This window comes from Camelus ferus, chromosome 4 (genome assembly GCF_009834535.1).
Source record: "Camelus ferus isolate YT-003-E chromosome 4, BCGSAC_Cfer_1.0, whole genome shotgun sequence".
In the NCBI taxonomy this organism is placed as follows: domain Eukaryota; kingdom Metazoa; phylum Chordata; class Mammalia; order Artiodactyla; family Camelidae; genus Camelus; species Camelus ferus.
This window is the reverse complement of record NC_045699.1, coordinates 38,057,034-38,081,179: the sequence shown is the minus strand read 5'-3', so window position 1 is coordinate 38,081,179 and position 24,146 is coordinate 38,057,034. Positions and strand designations below refer to the sequence as shown.

The 24,146-nt window shown below is 38.7% G+C and overlaps 1 protein-coding gene across 1 annotated transcript in view; it reads right to left on the bottom strand.

The window, feature by feature from the left end:
- The window catches only part of RORB (RAR related orphan receptor B), a 171,913-nt gene extending 148,145 nt beyond the window's left edge, over positions 1–23,768 (bottom strand). The window contains exon 1 of the mRNA XM_032477856.1: positions 22,974–23,768. Coding sequence (XP_032333747.1) covers positions 22,974–22,980 — 7 coding nt within the window. The 5' untranslated portion in view covers positions 22,981–23,768. The remainder of the gene's footprint in view (positions 1–22,973) is intronic.
- Positions 23,769–24,146: the final 378 nt, after the last annotated feature.

The window sequence follows — 24,146 nt, the reverse complement described above, 5'->3', positions numbered from 1 at the left end:
TGGTCAGTATTTCCTGGAGAGAAAGTGAGGTCTACATTCAATGTTTTAGTGCTTTTGAAATCTTGATGTCATTTACTTTGGATCTACAAATGCTTGATCTCAATTATTATATTAATGATGTATCAAGTAATGGGCTCAGTAGAAATCAACATGCTCAGTGGAAATCAATAAGTTCAGCACAATGCAATTCTTGAAAGATGCTCTATTTTTTTTAGCGAGCTGACAATGTAAAATTGAAATGGAAGGCATGCTGCTGAAATTCAGCAACTTTAAATGTTCTCTGAAAAGAAAGTTATCTGTCCATACATCCATTCATTTACCCATCTTCTGCTTTGTTGCAAAACGGTCTTAAGTGACTACTCAATACATTTTTATGGAACGTATCAGTAGTGTGACAATAGAAAACGAAAGCCAGAAAGGGTCAGAATCAAGGTCTGTTGCAGCCAGGAGCAAGAATTGGGAGATATAGCAGGTAATACACAAGGAGCATATTTATGAAAGATTGGAGTATTGCAGCATTGTTGCTTTACTAGTCCTTATAGTTTCATAGTAAACCACCCAAAGGAGGTTAACTGTACTTTAACACTGTTACAGATAGGTAGGGACATAGATAGGGACATGAGGTATGGTTCCATTTCTTAGGTACATTTATTCAACATTTGTGTCAGGTACTATATTCTGTAATAGTGAATAAAATAGTGAAAAGTCAGCCTTGTGACAATCCAAGATTAGGGATATACTACAGAAACCTGCTCTGTTGGCTTACCCATATTACTGACTCAGTAATTAGATGATACAATCATGAGGTTTCAGGAGATTTCTATGAAAAAGTTCTAAAATAGTTATTGAAAGATGTGCTATTTAATATATATTGTCCATTACTGAAAATTTATTTGCTGAGAATAACTTCTTCTAAAGTTTCTGAAAAGGTTCATTTTTGTGTGTGTTTGGAATTTTTTGGGGGTGGTGTTAGATTTTAAAATCTGAATTTAATTTTACACAGCGGAGTAAATTATGACCCCCTGATTTATCCAACAAAAAGCCATGGGCTAATCCTTTTGGATTATGGTAAAGGAAAAGGAACACTTTAGTTAATTATAGAATGAGTTTGCATGATTTATCATCCCTAGATCTGTTATGGAAAACTTTCAAGGGATTCAATATACATGTGGTTATTTTTCTGGACAAGAGTATTGTTGTTACAGCTGGACTTCACCATCTGAATCATCTTGGGCTTATGATTAGATCCCTAAGTGAAACATTATTTTGAATAAATCATCTTCCCAGAATAAAAACAGGAGTTTCAGCTCAAGCTCAGTGACTAATGCAGCAGTACAATCAAGTTTTGCTTAATGGCAGGATTTAGAAGCTGGAAAGTTAGTTATGTTGATGTATTTTTCTAGCTGGTAGGAAGTGCCAGTTAGCATCCACTTGCCCAATGAACTAAATATAGGTTAGTCACCTAAAGATCTTTGCTTCAATTTAACATCTCGACCTGGTTATTAATCAAGCTGTTAAATCACAGAATTTTACCGTTTATTCTGTATTTGTATACAAGAAGCCTAAATGGTGTGGAGCTAAATATAGTAAATAGACTAAATGACGTGACAGACTCTAAGGTTTGACCATGCTCTAGCTTGTCATCAGACTAGATGCAAGATCAACAGAACCACAGGCAGTTTCACAGTATGCAGAAAAGCAAGCCAAACCCAGAAACATGAGTGACATATTAAACACAAGGTGGCTGCTTAAGGACAGCTTTTAAAAGTGCAAACATCACATACGACTGCTGTCTGTCAGATAATAATAATATTACTATTATTATAATATATAATATAATTTAATAATAATAAAGTACCTACTAGATTTGATATTTATTGCCTCATTTAATTCTTTTTCCTGCCCAATGAAGTGGATCTCTGTCTCCTACGGGACAGGTGAGGAAACTGAGACTCAAAGGGGCAGGAAAATAATCCCAGGTGATCTGGGGAAAAGTAGGGCAGAAAAACTTTTAATTTCAAAGCTCAATGTTTTCCTTTTTTTTTTCTTTTCTTTTTAAAATCAGTCTGCCTTCCACTACTACACTGCTACAGCCATCCACAAAAGTAATTTGGGCTCTTTGCACTAACAACTTTATATTTGTGTGGCAAAATTGCTTGCGAATGACAATTTATTAGACTTTGTGGCTGCAGTAGATGAGAAGGAATAACAATGTCTAGGTTCTGGTCTGACCCTCCCACTGATTGCCTGGTTAAGCCTCTGACTTCTTTTTTTCTCTACAGCATTGGAAAAAATGTCTTTCTTCATCTTCTGTGAAATCCTTAAGGGCAGGCTCCCCACCCCTACCCCCGGCCTTTCTAAGTCTCCATGTACTATGTGTAACAGTAAAAAGTGGCCTTTCGCTGTTGAAGAAAGATAATAGTGTGTTGTTGTACCTGAGTCTCAGAGGTATTTTAATTTATATGTAGTTAACAAAGGATGTGGTGATGCTTTTGGAAATTGCTGGGAAACGTGAATAAAAAAAAAGATCAATGGGACCAACAGGCACAGCCTGTTGGGCATGTTTTTAATTTGCATTTATGTAACTTTCCTATTTCTGGGCATCCTTGTGGGGACACATTTAAAAAATTAAAAGGGAAAATTAATTTTTCCAGAATGTTTGCTGACCTTCGCAGCGTAAACACCAATGAACCCGAGACAACAGACCGTCGGGGACTGCGAAGATGTCTCGGGCAGCGCGTTGTTCCACGGGAGGCGCTCAGGCCTTCCGCTCCCAGAAAAGTCTAAGTCAGCATTTACTTAGAAAAATTCTTTTAAAGGAGTTACAGAGGCAGTCTAGAAGTATCAATATTCCCTGTACAAACTCATATCTTTGTTCTGTTCTCTTGCTCTTGTGCCGTTTCTCTCTTTTTGAATTTCCTATAAAAGCTAAATTAGGTCTCAAGGGTTCTGCACCACTAAGCAAGGCTCTCTTCTAGTCCATTGTGATGGAAGTAAATGTACTCAGGAGGGAGATGTACTTGAAGGAAAGGCTAAAGTATCTCCCTTCACTGAATTCCCCTACCTCCCACACAAGCTACCCACCCTGACTTCTCTAAATACTTCCTGTGTGCGTGCACAAACACACACACACACGCACACATGCACACACACTCCAACTAGCCCTCAGCAAAACTGTGCAGTAGGTAGGATATTTATCTTAAATCGGTACAGACATTCTGTGCTCGCCCCACCTCAACTCCATGTAGAGGAGTTGGAAGGATCTTTCAAGTTTTCCTGCCATTGAGGTCTTTCTTTAAATCCCTATGAAAATGTGTCTTGGGAAAGGATTTGGTAAACTCACTTACCAGGGAGTAAAAGTTATTGAGGTTAAATTTCTCAGTGGGATGTATCTTACAATGGAATTCAATTCTTTTGATATTCTTAATATAGTTCTAAAGAATACTGTATTATTGGCATAGTGCAAGATATGGTGCTATGGAGAAATTTATGGTAATTCTAATTAGTTGGAGACCAGGCATACTGTAGGCGACAGACCTACTGGACTTTAGAATCACAATGAGCATCCCAGTTTGGGATTTTGGAATCACATAGTCCTGAGGTGGAATCCCTGTGTACATACCCCATACCTGTTTGGTTTGGGGCAGTTTACTTAATCTATGAAAGCCCCTGATCCCTCAACAAGTAGAACAACTGAGACCCAACCCTGGTAACAATGTAACAAGGCATTATTCTGAAAGGCATGCACCCATGGACTCTGAAAGCTGGAGGAACCCTGGAGACAACCTTATTTAGAGATGAGAAGGCAGGGCCCAAGGGGTGACTTGCCAAGAGTACACAGCCAGGAGCAGCAAAATGTCTTCCTGGTTTAAACTCTAGAACTCTTCCCACTGAATCCCCAGAAGACAGTCTGTCTGTTGTGAGACAGCAAATTGTCATTGTATGGGGTACTGCTTGCACTTGGGTCGGAGCCACGGGTTCTCAAATTAAGACAGCTTGCCTCAGGGCCAGGTGTGGTGAATGGTCATTGGTGGCCATTTTTAAAATGCATGTTAATAGTAGAAAGACATGTTTTCAAGTGATTTTGAACGATCACCCTCCCATTCCAAATGTTCTGTTAATGGTGCTGAGGAAAGATGTTTTAATTCTGTGCAAGAGGAAGATGAATCAGATCATTTCCAAGGACTATTCACCAAGCTTTGGGTTGGCTAGGGTCAGGGAGGCATCCGAACGTCATGCACCCTAGGAAGGGCCTCTGAGATAGACAAGACAGACTAAGAAGAGGAAATCAGTGTGCAGTATCCGGTGGTCATAAGTGACTGATGGGGAGAAAGGGGAGTACAGCTGTTAAAACCTGGATTCGAATTCCAGCTCCTCCAGATGCTAGCTGGGGTGACCTTGTTACTTAACCTTTCTATGCTTCATTTCCTTTATGTGTGAAATGAGGATTAAAAAAATACTACTAATTTCGAGGACTTATTCTGATGATTAACCAAGCTAGTTAGTATAAAGAGCTCACAACAGTGTCTGGCACATAGTAAATGATCAATAAGAATTAGCTATGATGATGATGATGATGATGATGATGATGATGATGATGATATATACATTAATGTCGGGGAACACGGACCTTATAACACATTTATAACACACTTTACACAATCGATTATCTTGTGGCACTAAAAAAACTCTTCATTTTTTTCTAGAAATCGAACCCTAAAGAGTAAAATAATGGATATGAAAAATGCCCACTGTTTTTAAGTGTACTAGTGTAGTTTTTTTATTCCAGCTACAAATGTCCAGAAAGACAATATTTTTCTTTTTCTGGATTCAAATATAAGTTCATCAAATGCCTTTCAAGCATTACAGCTTTTATCTATATAAAACTTTGCATTCATAAATAACTTCTTCCTGAGAAAGCTGGTTTCGGGCTGCTAACAAGGTGCTAATATCTGCACCATAACATGGAACTTTTCTGCCAATTGATTTCAGTTTGTATTTAATTAGACTGTAATATGTTGGGCTGAGTATAGAACAAGTTATGTAAGTTTCACAGTGTTGATCTCCCAATTTCGGTACTTTCCATTATGGCAGAAAACGCCACTGAAATTATGACCCCCCCCCTCCAATGGGAATCTTAAAAATAAAATAATGAGTACAAACCTTCATGTGTTTTAAGATGAAATAATGGAGAATTTGAGTTTAATTAAAGACTGTACATGCATTTTGCAAGTGTGTACTTGAAAGTAGATTCAGATGAAATTTTTGAGGAGTTTTCTCTAATGGAAAGTATAATTTTTAGTGGGAAGAAAAAGAAACATTCAACTATTTTAGACACTTGGTGGGATCTTTAAAAGTTTCACGTTAAGTATAATAAAATAAAATATTGGACAGCTTTTACTTAAAAAAGTGGTGAGCTCCTTCCTAAAACACTCCCCCCAAACAACAGATTGACCAGCCATAGCTATGAAAAAATCACCATAGGTATAATAATCTTCAGCGAGATGGTATGTGGGGAAATATTGCAATTTATATCTGGTAAATGGTGTGTCTATAAGTTTTTCAACCAGGTCGTGCTAAACAAATGTAAATAAATAAAAGAAAAAAACCACCAAACTATCATAATAATCTTGAGTCTCTTCTCTGCAACTGGATGCAGTGCTGCACTCAGTTAATGTTTTGAAATCAAGTTCACTAGGGATATAAGGACCTGTTAGGTGAGAGTGAGGACACTTACTATGAGACAGGTTTCAGGGGGCAACTGAGATGTCAGACAAGTCTGCTGACACTGGCATTTGCCAGACCAACTTTCCAGACCTCCTCTCTGCCTTTTGCTTGACTCCTCTTTTTATCCAATGACCCCGAACTCATCAAAAGACAAATTTGAAACAAGAAGTAGTCATAGATTTCGGATTTTCAAAAGCTCAGACACTGGATCCTCAATATTCTCACTTCATCCTAGTACAACAAAGCTCTTCATTTGATATTTCAGTATCTCAATTCTCTCTTCTATATAAATAAATCTCTATTTCCTAATGAAAACTCTCTGGGAAGCCCATGGCACTCAGAAAATTATACAATGATATAGATGTTGGCCTGAGATTCTCTGAGCCTCAGCTTTTTTATCTGCAATATAGAGATAACAGCATTTCACTTTTTTTTGTGACAATAAAAATTCAAGAATAATAATAAACCACTCGATGATGACTAAATACTAAGGTGCTATGCTAAGTACTTTACAACGTTAACTTACTTATACAATTCAGCCTTTACAATGCTCATAATGCAGGTATTTATCTCTATTTTACAAAAAAATGTGAGGCTCAGAGAAGTTAAGTAACTTACCCAAGGTCACACAGTAATTACTAGAGAATGTACTGAAGTACCTCTTTTTTTGAGTAGGATATTGTTTTTATATCATGGTTGCTGATTCTGAGGTTCATGGTCATCTAGAGTTTCTACAGAGAACTGGCACTTTAGAACTTGGGTAAAATGAACAGTTGGTTACTGTCCAAAGCCTCTCAGATATGATTGTGCCTAGTTATCTAAGAAAAGTTAACAGAGAATAGGTTATCGTTCTTGGTTCTTAGAGTTGAAACAATCGTTGTCTAGGTAGGTAGTCAATCTAATGAAGTTCCTAAGCAATTATGATGCCAGGTTAATACAGGCCTGAAAAACACATGGCAGACCACAATGGACTAGGGGGTCATGGGGCCTGGAGCATTTCCCTTCATCCTAGAACTGCTGTGCAAGCAGACTGTATAGTACATACTACGTTACTGCAAAGGACGTAATTTCCGAAGCATTTTAGATTTTATATTTTAAAATAAAACTGATGAGAGGGGAGGGTATAGCTCAAGTGGTAGAGCACATACTTAGCATGCTTGAAGTCCTGGGTTCTATCCCCAGTACCTCCTCTAAAAATAAATAAACCTACTTACCTCCCCTCACCAAGACAAAATGATGGAATAGTAAATAAATAAATATTAAAAAATAAAATAAAACTGATGAATTGCTCTTTAAATATATTAATGGAATCTAAATATCAAAAGTTTTGATATCTATGTAGTATGTATCTCTCTAAATAAATCTACTTTTACTCAAAAAAGTTTTGATATCTATAGCACACATTTGAAAAGAAAACCATAAATAAGCTCTTACTTTAACAGAAAAATTTCAATATATATTTTTTCTCCTTAAATTCATATTTCCATGTCACCCCTCACCCTCCAGAGAATTTTATTCTAATGTCAAAATTTTCATGTTTGAAAATCTTTTATTAATCACCTGGCTATACTTCTCTGAAACAAAAAATACATATATATTTAAATTTAACATTCCCCCCACCATGAACATGAGTTCTGAGTGTTAACATTCCTTCCAGATTGATTTACTGTTATCATTATCACTAAATCACAGTCAATAAAAATTACACAATTATATTATAAATTTTACATTTACTAAACATAAAATTCAATATTTAAAGGAATTTCATCTCTTAATAAGCCAGATGGTTTTTTTCTCCCCATTAATTTTGGTACTTACGCTTGTCTGTTATTTACTACTAAAACGTAATGAGGTTTAGCATCACTTCTATTCCTATTTTTGTTTTTAGAAATGTTAAGTGTTGAAAAACGTATTCACGTAAACATGTAGGTGGAAGAGGAACTAATTTTGCCATAGTAGTTCAACTCACTTCTTTAAATTCCTTCTGAAATGTGTGCCTCAAATCACATAGCATTCTATCATCAAAAATTATTTTTAATAATGTATAACTGACAATTTTATAAGGTCTTCCTTCAATTTTCTTGAAAGTTAAAAAACAGGAAGCCACTTGACTTGAAAAAGGGTGTTTTGCCCCTTCATTAGAATTATTCACTTTCTCAGCATTAAAATCAATATTTCAAATTGTCCCTCTGTTGTAGTGCAATGGAAGTCTTTCTGTCCTGGGAACAATGACGTGAGCGAGCGCTTGGTCTTTCTTTTGTAGAGTCGAAGTGAGATTATCATGAAAGGGGAGGTGACAAAGAAGAACTGGCTTTCTCAGATAATACGAAGGAAAACTGAGGATCTGTAAAGTGATTCCATTAAAAAAAATTTTTTTTTATTGAAGTGGAGTTGATTTACAATGTTAGTTTCAGGTGTACAGCAAAGTGATTCAGTTATACATATACATACATATATATTTTCTTCTCAGATTTTTAAATTATGTATTATAAGAAATTGAATATAGTTCTCTGTGCTGTACAGTAGATCCTTGTTATTTATCTATTTTATATATAATAATTGTATGTCAGTTAATTTCCAACCCCTAATTTATTCCTTCCCCGTCCTTTCCCTTTTGGTAAACATAGTTTGTTTTCTATGTCCATGAGTCTGTTTTAGTTTGTAAATAGAATTTATATATTTTTTTAGATTCCACATACAAGTGATCTCATATGATATTTGTCTTTCTCTGTCTGACTTACTTCACTCAATATGGTAATCTCTAGGTCCATCCATGTAGCTGCAAATGGCATTATTTCATTCTTCTGGCTGAGTAATTTTCCATTGTGTATATATACCACATCTTCTTTATCGAGTCATCTGTTGATGGACATTTAGGTTGTTTCCATGTCTTGGTTATTGTAAACAGTGCTGCTTATGAACACTGGGGTGCATGTGTCTTTTCAAATTATAGTTTTCTCTGGATACATGCATAGGAGTGGGATTGCTGGATCATATAAATGATTCCATTTAGAAACCCTCAATATATTTCTCAATCTTAGCACTGTGGATATTTTGGGCAGAATAATTATTTGTTTTGGTGGGGGGCTGTCCTGTACACAGTAGTACACAGTTTAGCAGCATTCCTGACTTTTACCTACTGGATACCAGTAGCATCTGTCCAATTGTGACAACCAAAAATGGCTCTTGGCATTGCCAAGTATCTTCTGGGGGCAAAATCACTACCAGTTTTGAACCACTGCCCCAGAGGTACGAATACCCACGAATAAAGACTACCTTAGCAGGGAACATCAAACTTGAATTCTGCCCTATTAGGTATCAACAGTTTCCAACAGTCCTATGAGTTTCCAACAGTCTTAAGGGCAAATGGAGATTCCTCATTCCAGAGCACAGGAATATTTAACATCTTCCCACAGCCCCACTGATAGGAATCAATTCATCTTCCAGCTTCTTATATTCTGAGACCTAAGTATGTCTCTATTGGTGTTCTTCAACATCTAGGGATTAAAAAGCCCACTGGGGTTGTCAGGAGATAGATATGGGCTAATAAAATGAAGGTAGAATGAAGGCAAGTTGATTAATTTTTCAATATGAGCATCCTGATCTTTCCTTTAACATTTGAAGTAATATATTTCTGACATTAAAATGAGCCTTCAGAGACAAAAAGGGCAATGTTAACCTGTTCTTGATAAGAATTTAACAAGGCAGAATCCTTTCTTTCCCAATGATAAAGTTTTCTTTTTTACTGAATATTATTATTATTAATAATATCGCTATTTCCAGTACTTGTGAATTATAGCATACAGCTTGCAAGAAGACTAGGCTCTAAGCTCCTTTGAGGATGGGACTGAATTTTATTCATCCTTGTATCTTCAACATTTAGGAGAGTGCCTGGTGCATAATAGGTCATCGATAAATGTTTGGTGATGACTGAGTGAACAGTCGTGCAAATATTAAGTTTTTCTCAATGAGTCATTAAACTTTCAACCTTAACCCTATTATCATACTAGCTGACCTCAGGCAAATGGATAAGCTAAAATACAGTGAGTCATAGATAAAGGACAGCCTTACTACTATCCCAGAGTAACTGAGGACTCACTATGATACTTACCTACAGACTAATCTACAGAGAATGTATGGAAAATTTTAAAAGTGCAGAAAAAGCAATGAGAAAATAATTACCTGATATCTTACTATCTCGAGGTAACATTTAACATTTCTATATGTTTGCTTCAATTTCTTTTTTATGCAATTTTATATAATTTGGATCATATGGTATATACAATTTTGCATTCTAACTTCTTATTAGTCTTTAGGTTTAGTGAAGTCAAGGATGCTTTTTCTTGCTCCTCATTTTATCCTTAGAGCCTAAAACTATTGTTGAGTACAGATAAACGTTTAATACCAGTGAAGTGTATTAACTTTACACTAGTATAACAGTGAGTACTAAATGAAAGAGTGCTATAAAGAGCATTACAACAGAGCTTCCCTACGTTGTTGAAAATACCAGAATGAGGCTACAAGAAGTCGTTAGGTATAAGACTTTAGGTATAAATTCTTTTGATGCTTAATTTATTTCCTTTGGAAAGATTCCCAGAAGGTGAATTACAAAGAATATGATTATTGTTAAAGGTTTAGTCTCAATGATTGTACCAATATAAGTACCTACTACAGAACATGAGGGTGTCCAGTTCATCACACCCTGCTGTGATTTGACAGGTGAAGATACCACTAATATTGCTTTAATTCTTTAATACGTGAAGTTGAGGGCTTTCTTTCCGACTGTTTATTAGCTATTTATATTTCCTTTTAAAATAAAACAATTGTTTATGTTTTGGGGGATTGTTTTTTAAGGTGTTGAAACTGCATTTTTAAACTGTTAAAAAGCACTCTGTTTATACTTTCTGGTTTCCTCTGGCTTAGCTACCCAGCGCACATTCCTATTTATACTGTTCCTGCATCTCTCCCAAGACTGCTGCCTGGGGTCACCCAGACCGTGCCTACAGAAGCTGGCTGAGAACTATACAGAGCGCTGAACACAGGTAAGGCAGCATTATAAATTTTACTTGCGATGACATTTGTAAAGAGATGAGACTGCACCTGTCAGCTCCTCCCAGGTTTACGGAATTCCTTTTTTAAATGTTTTCAGAATTTTCCTTAAGAGCAGTGACAGTACAAAGACTGACAGAATTACTGAGTATAAAGAAATATTCTGCTATTTCTAAAAGACAGAGCAAGCACAGAAGGTACTTTACATGAGGTAAAACAAAGAGAATCACCTGCGATATGCCTATAGTTTTTTTTCCAATGTGATATTATTAAATATACTAGATACTAAGTGTAAGGCAGCCCGGTGCAGATTCTGATGCAGTCCATTTTCTTTCTAATAGTATCTGTGGTCGAATTTAGTCGAGTTGTGGGAGTCAGGACCATTATATAATAAGATCAATTCGAGTCCTGGAGAATAAACGACAGGGTAGGGTTGGTGTTTCGAGCTATGTTTGTACAGCACAGCTTACACGAAAGAGGCCTGAAAAATCAATAACAGTGGACTAACAAATGTGCTTTTAAAAAATGTGAATGAACTTAAAGTGAAAGTACAAAAATTAACCATCTAAATATGACAGCTTGATGTAAGGAATATTATGTTTCAGCCAAAGTGCAAAACACATTCAACTGCAATATTGTTGAGGAGGAGCAGAACTCTGCATTTATCCAGAATTAATGTCAAATTTAATTGGTTTTCACTTTATATTGCTGGGCACAATTAGACATGGCACCCCCTTAATGTTGTCAAGGTTCTTTCCTTAAGAAAATATTTTATGCTTGTACAAAACGTAGAACTGAATAGGATAACAGGCCTTTGATACGAACGGTGTGCTGACAAGACTTTCAATCCCAGTCGACCAGGTAAAATTGATTAAACTCTGGTAAACGGTGGTATGCTAGACTATTCAACCCATTCCTTTGCTTGAAATATTTATGGCCAAAGACAGATAACCCTCCTCTTGGCAAACATAAAAGCGAGAGGAGAGAATTCACCAGCTGAGGGACAAATGAGTGGACTCACATTATGACTCTAAGGCAAGTGCAGGCTGGTTATTGAAGGAGGAGAAACTTCCTATTTAGACATTAACAGTCTTTATAGCTACTCCCCATAAAACCGTTTCTCTCCTTCAAGTAGATACAGATAGGTTAGGGTCTCCATGGAGGGGACATCTGTAAAAATCCTACAAAACTTTCTCTAAAAATTTGAGATCTCTATAAAAGGAGACATATTTGAATTTATGAAATTAAATTTTAGAATCTTCGAGGGAACAATTATGGTCACAAAAATTTCAACTACATGTAGTTTGACTCTGTTGTCATTTTTACTGAACAGGTTCTATCCAGAATCTGCAGATTTTCCCATAAATTTTGGTGGAAAGAAATTCAGAATCAATTTATTTCATTACAAAAGAACAACTTCTAAAACCAATAAAGTTAAGTTTTAATTTATTCTGATATAAGTGGCAGCCAGAATTGACTTTTAGTAATATTACCAACAAAACAAAACAAAACAAAACAAAAGCAACCAAAAAGGTATTAATATGCTACCTTACTAGCAGTCTATCACTGATATTTCTTTTTTTTTAATTGAAGTATAGTTGATTTACAATGTTGTGTTAGTTTCTAGTGTACAACATAGTGATTCAGTTATACACATATATATATTCTCTTTCATATTCTTTTCCATTATGGTTTATTACAGGATATTGACTATAGTTCCCTGTGCCATACAGCAGGACCTTGTTGTTTATCTATTTTATGTATGGTAGTTTGTATCTGCTAATCCCAAACTCCTAATTTATCCCTCCCCTACCCCCTTTCCCCTTGGTAACTCTAAGTTTGTTTTCTATGTCTGTGAGTCTGTTTCTACTTTGCTATTACTGATATTTCTGAGCTGTCTTTGGAAAGATACCCCCAAAGCCCTGTTCCTTTGGTTACTTAACATTTTTTCTAATAACAAGAATGAGAATATATGTGCAAGATGAAGTGCTTAGAATTAAGTCATTTAGAAAGTAGTCAGCATTTAAAACAAACAGAACATTGGACCTTTTGTTTTAAATTTAACTTTAGAGCAAACTGATGAATAGGTTAGGATCTTAAAAATTTCTAAATAAATGTATCCAAAATATATATATTAAAAAAACAAATTATTATCAAGAAGCACGGCACCTTAATGACATGACATGTCTTTCCTGAACAAATGTTTCTCTATTCAACCAGACTGTGTGGCATTTGCTCATATTCAACAACTGTGGAAATTTGGAACAAGGTTTCTTCTCCTTTTTTAAAGAAAAAGTGTTTAATTCCTACGCTATGTGCCGGGGACAACTTATGTACAAACTAATAGGAGATGCCATGTAATAATTTTATTATTTGACCTGACAGTAATAATGATAGCCAGTTTTTCATTAGAGACTCTACATGCCTGAGTTCTTTAAACTTGTGTGTTATCGTTTGATTCTGGAATCTAGCAGCCAGCAGCTGCTGGATAGTAAATTACGACTTGAGTGTTCATTCTGGGTCAAGCTCTTTAATGAAACTTTTACTTGGGCAACTTGGAATATATGTTTTTATGCTAATCCAGTGTTATGGAATCTACATGAGGAACTCTCTCCATCCATGACTTGGACAGGTGAAATTGAACATATTTTACATGTGGTGAGAAATAAGCAGTTTCGATTATTTTCATTACACTATTTAGACAAATAAAAATAGTACTACCATCTGAATTTCATATCCTCAGAATCAATTACAGGCAAGAACACACACATTCTTATCCTATTTAACAAAATTGTCTTTAAATAGTTTTTTTATGGAAAGATCAGAATAGTGGTCTAATGTTTACTAAGTACTAAGCATATTTCCATAAAAGCCAGAGTAAAAAAATCTAGATTTATATTTTATATACATAGCATTAAAGTAAACTGCTGCTCTCCAAAGGTTCAATCTACATGTACCCCAAGAGAAGCACACTGGCCCAGCCATAACATTAAGTGGGTGTATGTGTCCACTGTCATATGACATACGACACCAGAGATGAGCACCAGAGAAACTGCAGTGAGAGGTCAGGGAGGGAGTGTCCAGAAAACCAGGTGCCTTATTTAATAACTGTTCAATCAAAGCTTCTAAAAGTTAGAGGGGCCTTTCGTGCCCTCTCTTCCAACCTTGCACTTTCTCAGAAAAGCCTCAAGAAATGGGGTCAGTCAGCCACTGCTTGAATTCTTCCAGTTCCATGAAATAAACAGATTAAAAATACAATTGCCATTATATTATCAGGGTATGTTGCAACAACAACAAAAAAGCACCATTCCTTAGTTTAATAAATTCCAGCTAATAATCAGCATTTTAAACAACGTATCTGTTTTTCAAGACTGAAAATGTATGACGATTCTTGCTCACTGTGTAGAAATTTGAAGATGAGGTTTATGCTAATGCGGAGCGTTATGACCAAGAGTGGCAGTTTGGCTGCCTGTTAGTCTCAAATGGTGACATTTATTTGTGTGAATTCTCCCCAGCCCAGGGTCTGGTTTTCAGCTTTGTAGGCTCAGAAACTTGATCTCACCAGTGTTTCAGAGTAGATTAGACCTCAGATCTCACCAGTGTTTCAGAGTAGATTAGACCTCAGGATGAGGATTCAAGTTAACAAGGCTCACAAGAGAGAATGTCTAAGACCAGAATGTCAAATTATCACTTGAAAATGAAGAGCTTAATTGTAAATTGCAGTGGATACTTTTTTTCAGCCTGATCAAGGATTTATCTATAGTAAATAGTGCTAGGATGAACACGGCCATAGCTGCTTCTCACACTCACACTTCTGTTACTATCTAGGACTTCAGAAATTTTCCTTCTTTAAATACGCTTAAGGGAGAGAATAGCTCAAAAAGTCAGCAAGACTATTATCTGTTGATTTTACAGTTTAGTTTTCACAGTTCAACCTTATATCCAAGTTCTTCGAATGGACAAATTTGAAGAATGCCACCATGGCCCTCCGACACTGCCGACAAGCCCTGTTACTTCAATGTAGTTCATTCTCCCTGATATCTGGTAATCTAAGATACTCTCTAGAGCAGATATCATGACTTTCAGGTAATACCTTAAATGTTAAAGAAAATGAAACTCAATATATATCAGCCATTTCCTTACTTTGCAAAGATCACCATTTCTCTCATAAAAACAAACGTATAAGAATACTGTTATTTTCTCATATTTTTTCCTAGCGATACTTTTTAAAAAACATTTTTTTTACAAGTTATGTTCTTCCCCACACTGGTAATTTTCTCCTTCCATACTCTTTTTGTAATTTAAGGATTCCTTTAGAGTTTTCTTTTTTTTAATTGCCACCTGAAAATTATTTTACTTGTAAAAATTTTATTTAAGAACAATACTACCACTTATTCCACATCAAGATACGTTCTTTTTGGAATGGTTCTACTTCCACAAACTAAATTTCACCTAGCACCAACTATAAAAGGCAACTGGGAAATACAAGAAACAATAATTTAATAAACCTTATTTATGATGAACAAATAAACCAAAAGATGAACTTCTATTCATCTGTAGAGGCCCATCTCAAATATCACTTCCCCTGTGAGAGCTATTCGGACATTCTGATCATGTCCTCACTGTATGCTCTGCTCTCGCTTTTACCATAGCTTTGACCTCACCGGTTCTCTATGCTTTATCAACTTGGGCATCCTTAGGGCTCAGTTCCACATCTCACTTTGAGTAGATGCTCAGTAAATCATAGGTAAATGAACGTGAGTCGCATACATTGCTATTAGTATATATATGGCTGCAGAAGGTGAAATCTTTGAGTCTGTCCCTTTCAAAATTAAAATTGAATATGGAAACATTTGGGAAGATGGTCTTTTTCTCATACTTGAGAGAATATCTTTATTTGGACTTCTAGAAATGAGTTGGTCAATGAGTTTGACAGTTTTCAGAATGGGGAGATTTAAGCTTAGTTGCTTCCAAATAAAAAGGAGAGAAATTTGTATTTTAAAATGATATTTAAAAAAACTAGTCAGAATAAAATAATTCTTTTTTTTTTTTTTTTGCAGCCAGGAATACTCATTTATTTCATGCCAAGTAATGGTTATAAATGCCAAGGTCCTTTTAAAAAAGCTTTTGCTGTTTCTTTTTTTAAAGATAATTTTGTGCCCCGATTCTGAGAATACTTTTGGTACTGCTAATTCAATATTAAAATATTGTATATCTGCTGTTGTCACATGATTGCAGCATAATCCTAATGAAATGCAGGTAATGATGTAACAGTCTTTAAAGAAGGATGGTTTTTTGGACAGTCATATGAAAATTTTAAAAACATAAGTTAAAACTGACTTATTGCAATATTCACTGGAAAAAAGCTTTACTATGAGATAAAATCTCTGTAACAGTTTTCTTTAAGCATTCCAAATCTTTCATATGCCCCACGGTACCATGATACTGGGTTCACATGAGTACAAAGTAATAAGTAGCCTAGTAACAAAAACATAATTCAGTAATCAACCAGATTATTTGCCCCCCTCTTTTTATTTTTTGCTGATGTCTGCAATTCCTCTGAATTTGAGAAATATAACCCAAGACCACATGATATGACAACTAATCACACACAAAAATGACACCAGTAAATACCCTTTCTAGTTAGGTAATTTACAAAGTCAGCACATCCAGCCAGTTAAAATACTCACTATGCAGAGGTGAACACACTTAAGTCAAAGCAAATTGCTTTTGCTCTCTTTTAAGAACGTGTTTTTGGGCAAGTTTTTAGTTTCATGTTTTGGCAAAAGGCAACATGTTTATTTTGACCTTTGTAAGAATGTGCCTAAGCCAAGAACACCCCAATTTAATTTTAAAACAAAATTTAGCATATCATTGTAATAATCATTATAGAGTAAATTCTATTTCTAATAGTTATAAAATAATCATTAACCAAGAAAAAAAATGCATGCTACACATTTAGTATAAAATACTATATACCTTCTAAGATTTATTTTTAAACGTTTCAAATACTTACTATGCAAGTTATTATAAATGTAGGTAAACTATATGCTGAATATTATTTTTAACTCCCCAGATAACCATTAATAAAATCTCACTTATTATGTAGACAACAAATCTCAGACTTGAAATATTGATGGCCACACAGATATATTTTAAAGGTGAACAGAGCAAGCCAAAATTCAAAGTGGCTTGCAATGCATAGATAGCATAATACTTTTGTGACACTGTGATTACAATATTTCCTTTCACAAGAAGCCACCCCCCCATGCCATTAGTTAACCACACGGTTATTATATTTAGCTTGATTCACCATAAATGCCGTTATAACACCTGTGGTTTCCCTCATTAAGAACTGAAATGGATGGGGTCAGGGGTTGAAAGGGCAGCATATGCGCTATGAAAGAACTAGTTAACATAGTCTATTATATTGGTGCACTGGTAAATCTCATTTCTATTCATCAGATGATTAGTTCAATCAATATTTATTCCTCTATGCTCCCTTTGTCTTGTGCTACAAAGGAGACATCCTTCAAATTCATGGCATAAGCCTTGTTATCTATGAATTTGTTGCTTAATTTGAGAGGGAATATTTTATTTATTTGGCAGTCCTGAATTCTTTGATTCCTCTTCTTTCTAATTATCATTAGACAGTAGAATGGAGTTTTGTGTAGATTATTTATAAATAAATGCTATTAACCGTTTCTTTTTTATGCAACTGAAGTACCACATGTATTCATTTCTTCTTTTTGAATGCGCTGGAAAGTTGTTTCTGTTTTTCTAAATATGTTTGAATTTGTAAGTCGGGATTGAAAGAAAAGAATGATTTTTCTCTCTCAAATATTCATTCTTCTTGTCTGAGTGGGTGGTTATAGGCATATACATATACATATTGTGTATCAGTGTGTACCAACAGACGCCTCCAAAGACTGCTATTATCTGCTAGGGATTCTGGTAAGTCAGAGATTCTATTCAAAGTAAGATAAATATTTGCAAGAAGCTGTAATTGGAAGATGATTACAAAATTACAGGAATGATACTTTATGTATAGAGTGCTCATTTTATCAAAGATCATTATTCATTACATTGCAAAAGATTTATTTCATTCATCTACTTAATTTCTGTCCTTTAGATAAGAATGGTTGGAATAGTAAAACTACATCTAGAATTTTAAAAAACTTATATTAATTATTAAGCACAATGTCCATTGCTAATATTTACTTTCTGTGTATTTTAACATCACGGTAAGATGTGTTGTTAATGTCAATTACATAAAATTAATGGCAATATAATTAAAGCCTTTTTTTGTCTTTACAGAATAGACACAGAAATGACTTAGTCTTAAGAAATTCTCTTCATGTTACTAGAATGTTAAAAAATATATTTAAGTCACCTTAATCGCTAATAACTTTTGTATTAATAACATACATGTTCATAACCTTTGATTTGTTTCAGTAGGGCCAGGTTTTGATGGTTTTAACTTTGGCATTATTTCTCCTATTTTCTCATATAATTCTCTACAAGGCATAGATTCCTCCAATGTACGGTGGCACTGATGTTATTGTTCACAATTTAAAACCTCACTTTATTTATGAATTTGCAGAACACCAGCAGAACCTCATATACAGAATTTTAAAACTTAAAAATTTACTAGGATAATTTTTAACTATGTATTAATTGAATGCTATAGTATATACTTTAGAGGTATATTATTCATTGCAGTGACAAAATCTAGTTAATGTGTTGTGATTCATACTGTTTATTTCTTAGGACTATTGTATCAAAAAGTATAAAAACTACATAAAGCTGAAAAAAGTTTTACTTATTTTTTACCTAGGAAAACTTCCTATATTGAATCATTTAAAAATTCTGGTGACAATTCTGTATACACTACTTTCAGAAAAAAAAGTAGGTATTATTATACAGTTTGAATGTCATTTTCATGAAGACCAGCCCTGAAACTTAGTATTTTCTTGGTGCTGAAAATCTTTGTTACTGTAAAATAAGGTTTCATGAGTCTGAAACATTTAAATTTAAAAAACAATATATTTGCTTTGCATATACACATGAATAATTGCTTTTAAGGTTGTTAACAGTTTAGTATCTAACAAATTATTACCAAAATAAGTAAATGTGGGTATTCCTTTTGATTGAGTATGAAATAAACATATCATTTATGTTAAAATAAAACTTCACACAAACCACTTTAATAATGATGCAAGAAATCCTTTAAGGGTTTTCTAAACAGTACAGCAGATTATACTGTTGTTGATGGAAAATCCAGGACTTCTGAGTTTTAAATGAATGCTACAAAGGAGTTTTAATCTTGTTTCCCCCATGTTTATGAGGCCTGCTTCTCAAAATTTTCTCTATTTCCACCTGGGTTTCCCAATTCCTGATTATCTGAATATAGAAAAGTTAAAAGCCTTAGTGGGTATTAATATATATCCTAGAAGTCCAGTTTGTCAAGCACTTCTGTGTCAAAATACTTGTTACAAATTCACTCAGGATGTTGGGGGTAGGGGGAAGAGAGAGTCCCAAGATGTAACCAGCTGAGAAAAGAAAATTTTTTTCTAGCTATATATGTTTCAATAATTTAGGATTTTTCTTTAAACTGTCTGAATGTTTACTTTTCTTGGAAAATACAAGACAGCTTACTGATAATTACTTAACAAACAATTGTTAATGGCTACTGACAGAGATGTCCTTCCAGCAATGGTTTTTAATTGTGGGAGGTGGAATGCTGGTTAGAAACTGTTAATTGGAATATTTGGAAGAAATTCAGGTCTAGAACTTGTTTAGGAAATTTCAAGGCCTGGCCAGCAGAGATCCAAACTTCCCAAGGTTTGCCATACCTCTGAGAGCAAGCTGCTGCTTTTCTAAAGTTAGGAGTTCATAAAAATTAACTACCTGAAAATAATAGATGAAAACTGGGCTTTAGAAAAGCCAAGCCCCATCCTTGTTTACAGCAAGCATAAAACCAGATTTCTAATCCGCCGGAGCCACAATCACCTATTGATTGCCACGACATCTGTGCCCCTGTTTTTGGAAGCAGGGTTTTCTGCGGAAGCAGGGCTGAAAAATTCGACCATTTCCGTGCCCCCATGTAATAAACAGCTGGCAGGCTTCTCAGGAAAGTCTTGAAACCCACCCCCCCACTTGTTTCTCACCTGTGGGCGGACCCAATTAAAAGTCCTCCCTTCTCCATTCAGAAGTTATTCCTTTCAATACTGCAGTCTACGAAGTAGCATCTTTAGACCTCATGTGGTTGGTACCCTCTAGCAGACAAAGGGTGAAATGATTTGTGCGCCACCAAATACAACCTTCTCCGCCGCAGGCCGGACGAGAGTAAACCCTCATGCTCGACCAGACTCAGTTCAGCCGTGGGGCAAGACAATGACCTGAAGATCCTAGCCTCTTAACCCCTTACTTACCCTAGAGCTTTCCTCGGGATAGCCTCTTAACTATCCTAGACCTGGAGGGGGCGCGGGGGAAACTGGGGGTCCTGGGTGGCTTTGCTGGTCCCCCGGGCGACCACTCAATACTGGACGAAGTTTGCGTCGCACAAAGCGCCCTGACTCAGGAACGTTGCCAAATGCATACACCGTGGAGCTGAGGCTGTGGTACAGGCTGGGACCACCTGGGGATGAGGTGTATGTACGCGGGCGCGCGCGCGCTTGCACATGTAATGTATAGGGCAAAATGGAGCGGGCACGCTGTAAAAAGCCGAGTTCAAAAACTGTCCCCTCCCCAAATATAGGCTGCTTAGTAGCCCAGGCACAAGAAAGAGCTGATTCATTTTCGCTCTCTCACTTCTCAAGTTCACACTCAAGTCCAACCCCTGACTCCCACAATACGTCTGAGTAGCCTGGACCTTTTCTCCATCCTTAAACAATCACTCCTGATGACACGGGAGGGCAAGGTTTGTAGGAAATGTGCAGAGATGGCAGAGGAAAAACAGTAAGGTATCAAGAAAGGGGAGTCCAGGAGGTAGAGAAGATTCTGCCACCTTTTAAGTTCACTTTTTCTCTGGCGCGTGCCCGCAGGCCGCCTGAGAGCCGCCTTACGTTAGAATCCACTGGAACGGGGTGGGGTTTCAAAAGGTGAGTAGGAGGCAAGCACCAGGCTTTCAACCTTTCAAGCTTCTGGAGTCCTGAAGTGGGCTTCCCAGCGAATCCAAACTGTCGCCGGTAAACTGCTCCTTCAGGAGTAGCGCGATCAAGCTACAACCCACTCTTGATCCACACTCCTGTTTTCTACAATTTAAGGGGAGAGTGAGCAGCTTTTGAGCTCCAGGCCCTAGTGCCGGGTTGGAGCTGAGGTGGCGCGTGTTTTCGGACCTTCAGAACTTAAGGACCCGGCCATTGGAAGAATATTGATTGGAGGGGATGAAGTAGGGAATGGACGAACTGGCTGCCCCAGATTGGAGCAGGGAAAGCTGAAAAGAGAGTGGATGGTGGTGAGATGGGACAGAAAGAGAGTAACAAAGACCAGGGCATCTCTCACTTAAAGGTTCTGTATCCGTCAATTGTCCAAGTATAGTTTCCTGAAAGAATATGGGCAGTGGAGCACGTGACCCGCCCCCCTCCTCAACCGGGACCCTAAACTGGAACCAGTTCGCACTCAAGGGGACCCCACTACCAGTGTGCAGGTCCATCAAGACCATCCTACTAGGATGTCCCTGTCCCTTATCTTCAGCTACCTCCCTCCCACCTACCTCCTTGGAAGGCCTCTCTGTTCCTCCTCCTCTGTCCCTTTCCAGACACATCCCAGCGCCTAGCTGGCTAACCGAGTCTCTGCCCTGGCGTCCAGGCTGGGAGCTCTCTGGTAGCAGAGCCCGGGGAGCATGCCCATTTCCCCTACTCTGGGGGCTCCTAAAGAGGTATTGGGAGCGTGGGTGGGAGGTGAATACAGCGGAGTGGAAAGCGGTAAGTGTTTGCCCTCCAAGTTCTTCCTGCCTAGTTCACCTGTCGTGCGGGGTCAGAGATGTACGAAGGAAGGTACGGAGTTGGTCGTTTTCAACTTCTTGTTGCCAGGACTCGGAGGAACAGGCGAGGAGAAGAACCCCCGACCGCCCTGCCGCACAGCAAGAAACGCAGAATGACCAAGAAGAAAAACTGGGCGCTGGGGGGGGCGGGTACTCAGAGGCTTGCACTTATCCCGCCGGCGCGGGGATACCCAGCCCGCTCTGCTAGAAAAGAGTGAAGTTGTGGCCAAGTAGAAAGTAGAGGAGAGCGGATATGGGCACAGCGCGCAGAAAACCTTAAGGTCCCGGCCGCAGGGGAGGAGACGGACAAAGTGACTCCCTAAAGCAGGCCAGGCCATCCGCTCGTGGGCAGCACAAAGTGCAGCTGGAGCAGGTGTCTTGCCCCTGTCCCCGGCGCGTCGCCCTGCAGCTGCCAGCTCGTCCCGGGGACTCGTCGCCGTCGCAGCCAGGGTCCCGACCTGAAGGTTCACACAGCACCGCCTCCCGCAACGGCCCTCTGACAAAAGAGCCTTCCCACCGCGGGTAGCGCGGGCTCTTCAATCCTCTGGAACTTTCTCTGCACAACTTTTTCAGGGTGGCGCTCGTCTCTCGGCCGCGCAGGCTCGGGCACGCGGACCTGGCCAGGGCGCAGCGCCGGCGCCAGGGACCCGGCAGGGGACGATCCCCAAATCCACGTCTAAACCCACGACACCGCCCCCTCTGCCTACCACTCCCACGAAGGGACATGTCAGCCGGCCTGGACGCTGATGGTCCTCATAACCTTGAGATCCTGTGCACCCGCTCCGCCGCCTGTCCTTGCGCCCAGCGCGTCAAACCCTGCCGGCGACCGCTGTGCGCCTGGCGCTTCCAGCGGCTTCTGCCTAGAGGCATCTCTCTGCCGCCTCTCCCTCCATCCAGCGTCCACTTCCGCACCTTAGAGTGACACCCCAAAATGGTTCAGTGCAACTCAAGGACTTTGAGGAAGCAACTGGCGTCGCCCCACCCTCCAAAAAGCGCCTTCCTGCGGCCCTCCAGAACTCCCGAGAGGCATCAACACCTTCCCACAACTTTCTACGCCCAGGCCATTTACAGCCCACCTGCGAACGCGAACTCGGGAACTGCGCCCCACCAACCTCTTTCCTCTTCTGCAGGGTGCTCTCCCCTCCCCCATCTCCCATCTGGCTGGAGTTGGTCGGACCTGGGGAGACACGGCGCCCGCGGGCTCGCTTACCTCGCATGGTGTGGCCGCTCTCCCTCTCCGCGTAGTCATGAAGCTGCTCCCAGACCGAACCCCGGAGAGCCCAAAATCCCGCTCAGCACGAGTGAAGAAGGTGGTCGGCAAAGAACTGCTCCGCCGAGAAAACCATCCCTTTAGGCGGACGCCGTGGCCGGAGGGTGACGTTTGCCGTCGCCGCCGCTGCTGCTATGTTAACAGTTTTGATGATGGTGGTGGTGACTGTTTTGATGGTTGTTTGGTTGTTTGTTTGTTTTCAGGAAGGGTGAAAAAAAAATTTGCTGGCTGGCTGATGCCTGGGTTTTGTTTTGCTTTTGTTTTTCTTTTTTCTTTCTCTCCAATGTGCTTGCTTTTTAAAAATGCCACCGCCTCCGGCTTAGAAGATTTCTTTTGTGATCACTTGGACTGAGGAGGAGGAAGGGCAGCAGCAGGAGGAGGAGTTGTTGGTGGTTTTGTTAGTTACAAAGAAGAGGGAGAGGAGCACGGGGAAAAAAAAGGAAACAGAAAGAAAAGGAAGAAAGGCGGTGTGGATGGCAGAGCATGTGCGTTTTCACATGACATCTGTGCCTGTTAGCGGATCCACAATGTGAATTTTCACTGTTCAGTTACAGGGAGGAAGGGAGCGAGAGAGAAAGAGAGGAGAGAGATGGAGAGAGAGAGCCGAGAAGGGGCTTATACGAGAGGGCGGGTTTGGCTGGGACTTCCAGGCCCCGCCTCCTGTCAGCGCCGCCGCCAATCATCGCCCGGCAGCTCTTGGAGGGGCTGGGACCACGGGGGACCCGCTTGAAGGCGAGGGGCGGGGGTTAGGACACTGGAGCCGAAGGCGGCAAGGGCTGGAACTGGGCTTAGAGACTGTCCGAACTGGGCGAAGAGAGGGACCGATTGAGAGTCGGACAGATCTGCAGGTGACATTCACTTCCGACTCCAGGAGGAGGGAAGGGGCACTGACCAGTCCTTCGGAGGGGAGGGACGCGGGGTTCCCCAGGTCCGTCGTTGCTTCCCTCTCTCTCAAAACCTTCGGGGCCGGGATAGTTAGTTTTGAATTTATGGCATCTCTCCGAAGAGTCCTTTTTCGGCAAACTACGCAGGTCTGGCAAGGGGTTCCCGGGCTTGACCCATCAGTTTCAGTGCTTCCACTGAATGCAAATCAACTTCCATCACTTTGAGCAC